Below are 14,007 nucleotides of genomic sequence, written 5' to 3' on the forward strand. Positions count from 1 at the left end.
ATTATCTTTCATATAAATTCAATGTATTTGCCTACAGCAAGGTGTAACCGTAATACATTATTCTGTAGCAGTTTTATTTTGTTTATGTTTTTTCATCAGGGTTCTAATTTCCCAGAAAACATGTAGTTCTTTTGAACTATCTTAATCTGCCCATCTTCAAATTCCCATTAGGACACTATTTCACTGTATTTATGTATATATCATTACATAACACAAAAAAAAATTAAATACCTTGGGAATTATGAAAGTCAATTAGTCATTCCAGATGCACCATGAGATCAAACTCAAATAAAGAAGATAAAAAGCCAATGAAAATTATAACTGCTTTAGTAATTATTTTCCTTAAAACTTAATAAAAGTAATATGTTCAAAGGTAATATATTTTAAACCCATTATGTATACTATTAAGCCAATTATTACCTTTGTAATGATGTAAAGAAATTTAAAAGCCAGATGTACAAGAGCAGGAGGAGAATCACTATCCCTCACAATATCCAACAATAAATTCAACATCCATTCTATGAGAGAAAAAAAAGTCAAAATACCCAAGCATGAGTTATGAATTAAAAATAAATTTATGGTTGTGTGAGCATGTATGTACATGTGTTTTGCTGTATGTGTGTATTTTTTCTACATGTAGCTCAAGAGTAAAAGTAAAGCTTACAAAAGCAAAATTTGTCTGAACCTAATCATGAGAAGTAACAAATAAGAATTAAATTACTACAGATATGCAAAATGTCTGCATAAGACATACTACAGAAGTAGTTACAGCACTTTAAAGCTTGCATAGTGCTTTAACTACATCATCTCATTGGAGCCCCACAACTACTTTGTAAGGTGTATATTACAGATATGATTATCCCTATTTTATAGATGAGGAAATTAAAACTCATTAAGTGACTCTGTCTATCATCATAGGGGATAGATTTGAACCAAAGTTTCATGGACTTCAACTCTAGCACTCTAGCCACTAATGCCATTAATTACAAATCCAACCAGAGACATTGCTACAAAACTATCATGACCTAGCTAAAAATAATCATATAATCACCAATTTGCTTTCAATTTTTTTCCTTTGTTCTCAAACTCCACTGAAAATAAAACTAAATAAATGCTAACACATGTAAAAACTGAGTTCTTTCTCTAGGATCATGATCAGGCACATTTAAAAACAAACAAACATAGAAATTCCAACCTAGATGTGGATCCAACAGGTGAGGCTGTTCCTGGTACTTGTCCATTATCACTGAAAAATAAATGCAATTCAAATGAAGGGAAAACAAACAAAATCTAAGTCTGAATTACATTAAAATATTTATCAAGTGAAAATCCAAATTAATTTGCAAAAAGTTTAGTATTCATCTTTGTTGATGAAATGGACAACTCAAAATTCTTCCTAAACAGTTACATGGTTCTTAAAAATAGGCTCATTTCTTACCTTATGTAATTAATTGAAAGCTCTTAAGGATTTATGTTCCAAGCCTTACAAATAACAAGCACTTTTAAAGTATGTTGAACTTAACTGTGTTAATTGACACACTTAATATCCTTTAATAAATCAAACTGGCACTGATTTGTAGGCAACCTAAAAGAAAAATTAAGCCATGTCTAAATAAATACAAATGATAATCAAAAATAAAACAGGTAAGGTCAGAGTTTTTTGTTCTCTCAAGACTAATATAGCCAACATGATCCTTTGTCAGGTCACCAAGACCCTTAATCAGCAAATGCATTTTCACTGAAGTGGGTATGGAACGGTTAAGATTGCATGCTTATAAATGAGGAAACTGAGACCTAGGGAAGTCAAGTGATGTGTCCAAGGTCACAAAGATAGTAAATGGCAAAGGTGGGATTTGAACTCAGGTCTTCTAACTACAGAACCACTACTTTGTCCACTATCTCATCTTCAGAGTTATATCCTTCGAAGAACCATAGAATCTGAAAACTGGATGAAACCAGTTCCAGCAAAAGGTCTGGGTTAATAATCGTGAATAAATCCAGAACCCTTTTATCCCTGTAAAAACAGTGACAAATGTGCGAAACAAAGTAGTACAACAACAATAAACAAAGTAGTACAACAACAATAAAAACAAGAGAGGATGGAGAAGAATTCCTCAAAGTGAAAACCTTATCCAAAAGAAAAAAGACCCAATAGGGAAACTAAAGAAAATGCTTTAAAAAAAAAAAAGCCCCTCAGAAATGAATAGGAAGTAAAAGCAAGGAAAAAACTTCCAGAAAGAAATAACGATACAAAACAATATAAAAATAGAAGGCCCAGAACAACTTCCTAGTTGTTAAAAAGGTTCAACAGGGGAAATAAAGATCTAGAATCTATTTCTTTAAATGTACAGAAGATTCATAGACTTAGCTATCCTCAGCAATGCAAAGCAACTCCAAAAGACTCATGATGGAAAATGCTATCCACATCCAGAGAAAGAACTTTGAAGTCTGAATGCAGATGGAAGCATACTATTTGCTCTCCTTTTCTTTTTTCGTTTTCTTTTATTTCTTCTTTCTAGTGGTTCCTCCCATTAGTTCTAATTCTTCTATATACCAAGACTAATGTGAAAATATGCTTAAAATGAATGTATGAGTAGAGCCTATATCAGATTACACACCATCTTGGAGAGAGGGGAAGAGAAGGAGGAGGAGAAAATTTAAAACTCGGCCCCAGGAAAAACCTTGGAACAGCTGAAGCAGAAGAAAGATGGAGTGTAGCAGTCCAGTAGCCCAGGTAGCTTGAGGTAATGATTAACAGGAAAGGCCCCTCTTGCCCTTGGGGGAAGGAGAGTGGTATAGAAAAGAGTGGGGGGGATCCAAGCAAGCTAGCGGAAAGTTTCACCTCAGCATACCAGGAAGAGATCCTGAAAACCAGGTGGTGGAGCAGGCAAATACCAACACCTGGACCCCCGAGTGCCTCAGTGAGGGCACAGGAACCGGTGGAAACCAGCTTGGGAAACTACCAGGTGTCCCAGCATTCTACAGTAACTGGCTCTCCCAGTGTCTCAGCAAAACTAAGGGAAGCAGCGCTCCAAGGGACCCCAGGCAGATAAACATCCTGCAACATCCATCTGAAAGGAGAAGAAGAAAGTGAAAGGAAGGAAAGGCCCAGGTGATCTGGAAATTTCCAGGGGCTACACTACCCAATCTTACCTCTAGAGTTCCAGTGTTGCTGATTCCAGCCCGACACCAGGTAAGCTGCCAGAACCCTACAGCCTCCAATTGCCTAACACAAACCCAGCATAAAGCCAGTGACCAGGCCCTAGGCTCCCAACACAAGAAGCTCAGTCAGTGTCCTCTGCTCCCCAGCAGGAGAGCTCAATCTCTTTAAAGTCCAGGAAATAAGCAAACACCATGAGCAAAAAGAAACGTACGATAGATTCTTATTATGAGAACAGTGAAGATCAAGGCAGAAATTCTGAAGAGGACAACATTGCCAATAAACCCACATCTGGAACCTCAAAAGGGAATATGAACTGGTCTGAAGCCCAAAAAGCCTTCTTAGAAGAGCTCAAAAAGAATTTTAAAAGTCAAATGAGAGAGGTAGAAGAAAAAATGGGAAAAGAAATGAGAGGTATGCAAGAAAGAGTCAATAGCTTGAAAAAGGAAGGACAAAAATTAGCTGTAGAAAACAAGTCCTTAAAAAATACAATTGGTCAACTAGAAAAAAAAGTACACTAAAAACAAGTACCTAAAAAATACAATTGGTGAGGGGGAGGAGCCAAGATGGCAGAATAAAAGCAGTGACTTGCTTGAACCCTCCCCCAAATCCCTCCAAATACCTGTAAAAAATGGCTCTAAACAAATTCTAAAGCAGTAGAACCCACCAGAGTGAAACAAATTTACAGCCCAAGACAGCCTGGATGGTTGATTGGAAAGATATGTCGCGCCAGGTGGGGAGAGGAGCATAGTTCAGTGTGGGCGCACAGGCAAAACAGGCCTCAACAAATCTGGAGCAGGTCTCAGAGGACTTAATTGCTGGCAGTTGTGGCGGTTCCCAGACTTCTCAACCCACAAATGCTAAAGATAACTTAGAAGATCAGTGGGAAAAGTCTGTGACTATGGTGAGAGAGAAGCTTGGTCCCAGCCCCAGTCCCTGAACTCAGCCCCTGGGCAGTGGCTGCTTCCTGAGCTTCCGGTCCACAGACTGAGGGAGAATTGAGTGGCTGATCAGAGGGGGATTTCAGGGATCTCTCCGCTAGCCCAGGATTCTCTTGCTTTGCCGTGTTTAGATCTGGGTCACAATTCTGGGTGGCGGTCCTGGGACCAGGAAAAGTTCTGGCTTGATGGAGCTTGTGGTGGTGGTGGAGAGGAAATCCTCCTCACAGTTCCAAGGCAGAAAAGAGTGCTTGTGGTCACTCATAGACCTGAGCATAGGCCAGGAAAGGAGTAAACACCTCGCCCCTTATCATACCGCCTTGGAAGAACTGAAAATTTACAAGTCCCTAGAAGTATCTGTGAAAATAGCTGCACAAAACCCCCCGAAACCATGGGACAGTACATTCTCCACAGTGGAAGCAGACCCCTACCTTAACAAAGAGTTTAAAACTCAAGTAATTGGCTGGGATCACGAACAAACAAAGATTCAAAAAGAGTCAGATCACAGAATCTTACTTTGGTGACAAAGAAGATCAAAACATACAACCAGAAGAAGACAACAAAGTCAAAGCTCCTACATCCAAAGCCTCCAAGAAAAATATGAATGGGTTCCAGGTCACAGAAGAGTACAAAAAGGATTTTGAGAAGCAAGTAAGAGAAGTAGAGGAAAAACTGAGAGTGATGCAAGAAAATCACGAAAAACAAGTCAACAGGTTGCTAATGGAGACCCCAAAAAAAAAAAAAAATACTGAAGAAAATAACATCTTAAAAAATAGCCTAACCCAAATGGCAAAAGAGGTCCAAAAAGCCAATGAGGAAAAAAATGCCTTAAAAAGCAAAACTGGCCAAATGGAAAAGGAAGTCCAAAAGTTTATTGAAGAAAATACTTTCTTTAAAACTAGAATGGAGCAACTGGAAGCTAGTGACTTTATGAGAAATCAAGACACTGTAAAACAAATTCAAAGAATGAAAAAGTAGAAAACAATGTGAAATATCTTACTGGAAAAACAACTGACTTGGAAAATAGATCCAGGAGAGATAATTTAAAACTTACTGGACTATCTGAAAGCCATGATTAAAAAAAGAGCCAAGACATCATCTTTCAAGAAATTATCCAGTGGATACAGCATCAGCCCTGAAGTCAAAAGGACCTGAGTTCAAATCCGGCCACAGACCAAACACTTGACACTTACTAGCTGTGTGACCCTGGGCAAGCTATTTAATTCCAATTGCGTAACAAAAATAAAATTAATTAAAAAAAAAAAATTCTCAAGGAAAACTGCCCTGATATTTTAGAACCAGAGGGCAAAATAGAAATGGAAAGAATCCACCGATCTCCTCCTGAAAGAGATCCCCAAAGGAAAACTCCCAGGAATATTGTAGCCAAATTCCAGAGTTCCCAGGTCAAGGAGAAAATATTACAAGCAGCCAGAAAGAAACAATTCAAGTACTGTGGAAACACAATCAGGATAACACAAGATTTAGCAGCTTCTACATTAAGGGACCAGAGGGCTTGGAATATAATATTCCGGAGGGCAAAGGAGATAGGATTACAACCAAGAATCACCTACCCAGCAAAACTGAGCATAATCCTTCAGGGGAAAAAAGTGGATATTCAGTACAATAGAGAACTTCCAAGCATTCTTGATGAAAAGACCAGAGCTGAATAGAAAATTTCAGTTTCAGATACAAGACTCAAGAGAAACACAAAGAGGTAAGAAAACAGGAAAGATGTAAAAGAAAAAAAAAAGAAGTAAAGAAACTGGAAAGAGAAATCATAAGAGACTTATTAAGGTTGAACTGTTCACATTCTCCATGGAAAGATGATATTTGCAACTCATTAGTCCTTTGTCAGTATTAGATAGTTGGAGGGAAAAAATTATACGTATGTATGTATATAGATATATAGATAGACAGATAAATAGAGAGCACAGGGTGAGTTGAAGATGAAGGGGTGATATCTGGAAAATAAAATTAAGGGGTGAGAGAGGATAATACTGGGAGAAGGAGAAAGGGAGAGATTGAATGGGGTAAATTATCTCACATGAAACAGACAAAAAAGGCTTTTACAGTGGAGTGGAAACAGGGGAAGGTGAGAGGGAATGAGTGAATCTTATTCTCATAGGATTTGGCTTCAGGAGAAAATAACATACATACTCAATAGGCCATGGAAATCTATCTTATCCTAAAGGGAAACAGGGGGGAAAGGGGACAAGAGAGCAGGAGGATGATAGAGGGGAAGGCAGATTGGGGGAGGGGGTAATCAGAAGCAAACACTTCTAAGGAGGGACTGGGTCAAAAGAGAGAATAGAATAAATGGGGGAGCGGGATAGGATGAAGAGAAATATACTAAGTTTTTTACAACATGACTACTATTGAAGTAGTTTTGCATTACTACCCATGTATAACCTGTATCCAGTTGCTTGCCTTCTCAATGAGGGTGGGTAGGGATAGAAGGGAGAAAATTTGGAACCCAAAGTTTTAAAAACAAAAGTTTAAAAAAAATTGTTTCACATGCAACTGGGAAATAAGATATACAGGAAATGGGTACAGAAATCTATCCTGCCCTACAGGAAAACTGAAGGGGAAGGGGATAAGAGAAGTGGAAGAGAGATAGAAGGCAAGGCACATTAGGAGAAGGGGTATTCAGAACGCAAGCCATCTTGGGGTGGGGGAAGGGACAAGATAGGGAGAAAATCTAGAACTCAAAATCTTGTGGAAGTGAATGTTGAAAACTAAAAATAAATAATTTTAAAAAAATACAATTGTCAAATTGGGAAGGAGGTACAAAATCTAATAGAAGAAAACAATCTGTTAAAAATTAGAATTGGGAAAATGGAAGCTAATGACTCTATTAGAGAGCAAGAATCAGTCAAACAGAAACAAAAGAATGAAAAAAAGATGAAAATGTAAAATACCTCACTGGTAAAACAACTGACCTGGAAAACAGATCCAGGATAGACAATATAAAAATTATTGGTCTACCTGAAATCATGATGAAAAAAAGAGCCTAGACAGTATCTTTCAGGAAATCATAAAGGAATACTGCCCTGAAGTCCTACAACCAGAGAGTAAAATAGCCATAGAAAGAATCCACTGATCACCTCCTAAAAGAGATCCCATATTGAAAACGCTAAGGAATATAGCAGCCAAATTCCAAAATTACCAGGTCAAAGAGAAAATACTGCAAGCAGTCACAAAAAAACAATTTAAATATCATGGAACCACAGTCAGGATTACACAGGACCTTGCAGCTTCTACATTAAAAGACCATAAGGCGTGGAATATGGTATTCCATAAGGCAAAGGAGCTTGGATTACAACCAAGGATCAACTACCCAGCGAAAATAAGCATGATCTTTCAGGGGAGGAGATGGATATTCAACAAAATAGGGGACTTCCACACCTTCCTGATAAAAAGACCAGAGCTCAACAGAAAATTTTATCTTCAAATACAAGACTCAAGAGAGACATAAAAGGTAAATGGGACAGAAAGAAATAACATGTTATTAGTAAGGGCAAACTGTTTAAATCCCTACAAGGGAAGATGACACTTGTAACCCTTGAGAACTGTATTACACTATGTTAAAGTGGTACACATAAAGGGGGTGGGTATAAATTGACTTTGATGTAATGATAAAAAAAAAACTCTAATCAAGTGGGTTAAATGGATCCAAGTAAGTGGATTAATCTGATCTAACTAAGAAAATGTACTGAGAGAAAAGGAAAGGAGTCAGACAAGGGTAAACTACATCACAAGAAAAGGCACAAAAACTTATTCCAGCAGAGGGAAAGAAGGGAGGGAGATAAGCATTGTTTGAACCTTACTCTCATCAGATTTGGCTCAAGAAGGGAATAACATAATCAGTTAGGTACTAATATTGATAGATAACCCTTCTCAGCAATACAAGGATCTAAGACATCTCCAAAGGCCTCATGATGGAAAATGCTACCCACATCCAAAGAAAGAATTATGGAGTTTGAATACAAATTGAAGCATACTATTTGCTATTTTTTTTCTTCTGTTGTGTTTTGTTTCCTCTTTCTGGTGGTTCCTCCTATTGGTTCTAATTCTTACTTACAACATCACTAATGTGAAAATATGTTTAATAGGAATGTACATGTATAGCCTATGTCAGATTGCGCGCCATCTTGGGGAGGGAGGAGGAGAAAAATTTAAAACTCAAAAGCTTATGGAAGCGATTGTTGATAAATCAAAATAAATTAATTTTAAAAATTTTTTTTTAAATTTAAAACTCAAAAGCTTGTGGAAGTGAATGTTGAAAACTAAAAATAAATAATTTAAAAATTTTTTAAATGTATATAAGAGTATTCAAAAAAATAAAAATGAACATCACACTCTACAACACAGAGTATTCAACTTAGAGTATTCTAATAAAACCATGAAATCTAGGAAAAACAGAAAGGCCCATTGGGAGCAAAAAAATATAAAGATGACACAACAACAAAATAAAATTTCTTAAAACAACTGGAAGTTGACTTGAGACCTCTACAAACAAAAAAGCATAAGAGCTAAAAGACAGAGTTCTAAGACAATAAGAGAATCACTGGTTTTCCATAAAAAGTCTGAATACCACCTATTTAGTCATAAAAGTATGAAGAAATATGGGATGATAGCTAGCAGAGATGGCTGGATAAAGTGAAGGTTTTTTTGAAGATGGGAGAGAAATGGGCATGTTTGTAGGCAGTTAGGGAAACACCTAATTGACAGGGAGAGTCTAAAAATAAATGAGAGAATGGGGATGATACAAGGTATAAGCTGCTGCAGAATATGGAACAGAATGGTAATAATTTGGCATACAGAGATTTGCCTTGGCAAAGATCAGTGTCACTTCATCATGTAAGAGGGGATGAAGACAGACATAGGGGAGAAGGCACCTGAGACACGTGACCTGAGGAGGAGGAAAGAAAGGCAAGCTCTTGGCAATACCCAGGTTATCCTAGGCCTCCAGCACTCTGTCTTAAGATGCCATAGAGAGGCCTGACATCCATTGTTCTGAACTTCAAACATGTAAAGGGACATAAGCCTAAAGATGGAGATCACTGTAGAAAAGCTGATCATACAGACTGAAACCAAGCAGGGCCAACCACCCTATGGAAGAGGAGGGAGGGCAGGGCCTAGACCTGGACCAATTTAAGAACTATAGTTGGAGAGATGAGTGAATCTAAGAAAATATCTAACTAGTATAAAATATTTTTACAAATCTAATTCCATAACAACTACAAGCAGGGCCTTAAAAGAAAAAAAAAATCTTCCACAAAGTCAACATGAATTCCCAGAAGAATGAAGCAATAGATTTTTTAAAATGAAATAAGAACTGTGGAAGACAGGACTGGAAGGAGACTAGATAGCTTAGATAAGAAAGCAGTAAAACTTACCCAAGTAATGGACTCCCTGAAAACCAGAAGAGACCATACAAAATCAACAGCTCCATGAGAAAGTAGGAAATATGAGAATAAAATCAAAAGACTGAAACAATATAAGAAAATGTAAACTATCCGATACAAAAAAACAACTGACTTAGAACATAGATCAAGGACAGATAATTTAATTTAAGGATCACCATACTCACTGGGCATACCTGTAGTCCCTGCTACTTGGGGAGGCTAAAGCTGGTGGATCACTTAAGTTTGGGAGTATCGAGAAGCATTAGGCCTAAAGGCAATCAGGCATCAACATTAAATCCAGCACTAATATGATGCGTCCCTAGGATCAGGGAACCACCACAAGGCTGCCTGAGGAGGGGCAAACCAGTCCAGGATGAAAACGAAACAGGACAAAGTTTCTATCCTGATGGGCCCTGATGGGCCACTACACTTTCAGCCCACACAAGATAGAAAGACTCATCTCAAAAAACAAAATAAAATAAAATAAAATCACTGGACTTCCTGAAAATCATAATTTAAAAAAAACCTGTACACTGTATTTCAAGAAATTATAAATGAAGAGTGCCCAGAATGACTAGAACCAGAGGGCAAAAAGAAGTAAGACTCCATCAATCATCTCCTGAAAGAAAAACCAAAAGGAAAAGTCCCAGGAATGTCATAGCCAAAATCCTGAGCTCCCTAAAAGCATCCAGATAGAAGTACTTCAAGTATCAAGGAACCAGCAAGGAACACAAGACCTGGCAGCTTCTATTAAAAAACAAGAGACCTTGAAGTACAATATTCCAAAAGGCAAAAGAAATTAGACTACAATTTAAAATGCCTTTTGGAATACAATATTTTAAAACTTTCCCTGCAAAGCTTTGTATAATACTACAGGGAAACAAAGTGGAACTTTAATGGAATAAAGGACTCTTAAGCATTTCTGATAAAAAAGACAAGAGCTGATCTTTTTGTGGTGGCAAAGTATTGGAAATTGAGGGGATGTCCATCAATTGCTGAAGAAGTTGTGGTATATGAATGTATACTATTGTCCTATGAGAAATGATGAGCAGACAGATTTCAGAAAAACCTGGAAAGATTTACAGGAACTGATGCTGAGTGAAGTGAGCAGAACCAAAAGAACATTGTACACAGTAATAGCAACATTGTGAGATGATCAACTTTGATAGACTTGGCTCTTCTCAGCAATGCAATAATCTAAGACAATTCCAAAAGACACATGATGGAAAATACTACACACATATAGAAAAAGAACTAAAGAGTCTGAATGCAGATTGAAGCATATTACTTTCATTTTTTTGTTTTGTTTTTTCTTTCTCTTGGTTTTTCCCTTTTGTTCTGATTGTTCTTTCACAACATGACTAATGTGGAAATATGTTTAAAATGATTGTACATGTATAATCCTGTATCAGACTGCTTTCTGTCTTGAGAAGGAGAGAGAGGAAGTAAGGAGAAAAAAGTCTGGAATTCAAGATCTTATAAAAGTGAATGCTGAAAACTTTCTGTACATGTAGGAAAAAAATAAAATACTATTTTTAAAAAAATAAAATTTAAATTTAAAAAAAAAAAAGACAAGAGCTGAATAGGAACTCTGAAATACAAACATAGGAGGCCAGAAAAACCTATGAGCAAATAGGAGGTGGATGAATACTTCTGATGGGGAAAAGAAACAAGTATCAATCACTGAAGAACTTTAATGTATAAAAAGAGTATTGAAAGAATTAAAAAAGAAAAAACAGAGGACTAAAGATGGAGCAGGTTTGTTCTGAGGGTTTGAAGAAGAGAAAGAGAGGGGAGGATAAAGGAAGAATATACTCATTTAGAAAGGAGAAAGATTGAACTCATATTTGAGGAATATAAGGATAAGAGTATATAAACATGGAGGATGAGGAAGGAAGGGTAGGCATCAAATAAACCTTGCACTGATCTGAAATGGAAAAAGGAAGGTTAAATACTCATGTACATTGTGCAAAAACAGAAATATATCAAACTCAACAAGGAAACAAGTAGAGAACTAGGGAGAGGTGTAGTTAAGAGAGAGGATTAACACCAGGGAGGAAACAACATCCTCCTCTCAAGATGGAAGAAGGAAGGAGACAAAAGAACTAAAATACTAGAACCTAAGGGGGGTGCAGGGAAAGAGGGTACTTTAAAATACCTTAGACAACTGGAAAATAGCTGAATAAATTTATGGTATATGAATATAATGGAATATGGAGCTTTAAGAGATGACAAAAAAGATCAGAGAATCCTAATTATTATAATTGTACAGGGTGAAAAAAACAGCCCTTTAATGGAAAAGACTTTCAAATATTTCTTTTTTTTTGCTTTTTGGTGAGGCAATCAGGGTTAAGTGACTCGCCCAGGGTCATACAGCTAGTAAGCGTCAAGTGTCTAAGGCCAAATTTGAACTCAGGTCCTCTTGACTCCAAGGCCAGAGTTCTATCCACTGTGCCACCTAGCTACTCCTCAAACATTTCTTACAAAAAGATCAGAGCCATGGTCTAGGAACTGTAAAATGCAAACAAGAGACCAGCAAAGATGAAGGAGTAGGAACACAGCCCCACGCCATTCATGTCTACTCTAATAAAGATTTAAGAACAGCCCTAGACTAAGTAGTAATCTGGAAATATAAGGAGAAACCATAATAGGTCATCTTTTTAACCTAAAATCACAATTTACACACACAGGCAAGGGTCTAGGGCAAAAACTATGGAACAGAAGCAGGTCACGATTGCAGACTCAGACCGAGTTCAAAACAGGGCCATACTAGTATTAGAGATCACAATCCTAGATATTGAACTCAGAACTGGGATGGACCACTATTGCACTGTCTTAGCCTCCATATTCAGAAAGGGATGCAGAGCTGTCTCTCTGATGCTGAGTGGGATTCACAGACAGCCCTTTACTTACAACAGCCCTACTGGTCTGGCCCCAAAGCAAGATCAAAGACTGAACTCTCAAAGTTAGAAAAAACAGACAGTATATCATGGCTCAGAACTTGCAGAGCCTTCAAGGTAGCTGACAATGTTGGAACCAGCAACTGTCAGCTAGAGCTCCACTCAGAGGTAAGTGTGAAGTTTTGTTTCGTAGGTCTAAACCAGAGTCCAGAATCTCAGAAGTCCAGGAGGTCAAAATTTAGACCACAAAGGGCCTGATGAAAGTTTGCACTTACCTAGCCCAAGCCATCAATGTCAAACTTGAAGAACATAGCACTCATAACCTGAAGAACATAACAGCAGGAACCCAGATAAGATAGCCCAGGAATATATATAAGGACATAACAATCCCTCTAGACGTGCACAGAGTGGTCCCGAGAATATCACAGTAAAAACCCAGAGTTTCCAAGTCAAAGAAAAAAATACCACAAACACCCAGAAAGAAAGAGTTCAAGAACCAATAAACCTAGTCAGGATTGTATGAGATTTAACAAGTCAATAAACCATAGTCAGGATTGTATAAGATTTAACAAGTACAACAATAAAGGAACAAAGATTATGGAATACAATATTTCAGAAGACAAAAAATACAGAAATACAGCTAAGAGTAATTTACCCAGAAAAATTAAATATAATTGTAGGGACAAAGGGAAAATGGACCTTTAATGAAATAGAGGACTTCTAAGAATTCCTGATGAAAAGACCAGAGCTACACAGAAACTTTTAAGTACAAACACAGGATTCAAGGAAACATAAAAAGGTAAATACAAGTAAATAAAATCTAAAAGGACTTTATAAGAATGAAGTGTTTATAGTCTAATGGATATATGTGCCCTTTAAGAATCATAATATAATGGGGCAGCTAGGTAGCACAGTGGATACAGCACTGGCCCTGGAGTCAAGGGGACCTGAGTTCAAATCTGGCCTCAGACACTTGACACTAGCTATGTGACTCTGGGCAAGTTACTTAACCCCACTGCCTAGCCAAAAAAAAAAAGAATTCTGGATAAGAGAGAAGTCAAATAAGACAGAAGAAGACAAATAAGAACGCAGTGGTTTTATTGTTTTGACAATCTTAAAAAAATAAAGTAAAGCAAGGGAAAAGGGATATACTAGGAAAGAAAAGGTGATTTCATTTATCATACTTAAACGGGTTTGGCAAGTAGAATCTACACAAAGGGAAAGGGCTGGGGGAGAACAGTAATCACTAGAACCTTACTTTCATCTGAAGTGGTCAAAGGAGGGTAGAAAACACACACTCACACAATCCAATGCGGAAATAAATTCAACTCAACAGGAAAATAGAAAGGAATACGGAGATGGAAGAAGTGGGAATAAGAGGGAGGAAAGATTCAGTGAGGAATTAGTCATAAGCAAAACAAATTCTTTGCTTTTTATTTTTTTGGTGAGGCAATCAGGGTTAAGTGATTTGCCCAGGGTCACATAGCTAGAGCAAAACAAATTCTTTAAGAAGAAGGAAAGAAGAAAAGAAAGAAGGAAAGGAGGGAAGGAGAGAGGAAGGAAGGAAGGAAGGAAGGAAGGAAGGAAGGAAGGAAGGAAGG

The 14,007-nt window shown here is 37.3% G+C and overlaps 1 protein-coding gene across 1 annotated transcript in view; it reads right to left on the reverse strand.

Moving 5' to 3' along the window:
* TBCD (tubulin folding cofactor D) overlaps positions 1-14,007 on the reverse strand; it is a 445,631-nt gene that overhangs the window by 428,923 nt on the left and 2,701 nt on the right. Inside the window, exons 3-4 of the mRNA XM_027840857.1 lie at positions 1,196-1,246; positions 421-518 (exon numbers count right to left, since the gene is read on the reverse strand). Coding sequence (XP_027696658.1) covers positions 421-518; positions 1,196-1,246 — 149 coding nt within the window. The remainder of the gene's footprint in view (positions 1-420; positions 519-1,195; positions 1,247-14,007) is intronic.

This window comes from Vombatus ursinus, unplaced genomic scaffold, assembly GCF_900497805.2.
Source record: "Vombatus ursinus unplaced genomic scaffold, bare-nosed wombat genome assembly UNPS02004704.1, whole genome shotgun sequence".
NCBI lineage: Eukaryota > Metazoa > Chordata > Mammalia > Diprotodontia > Vombatidae > Vombatus > Vombatus ursinus.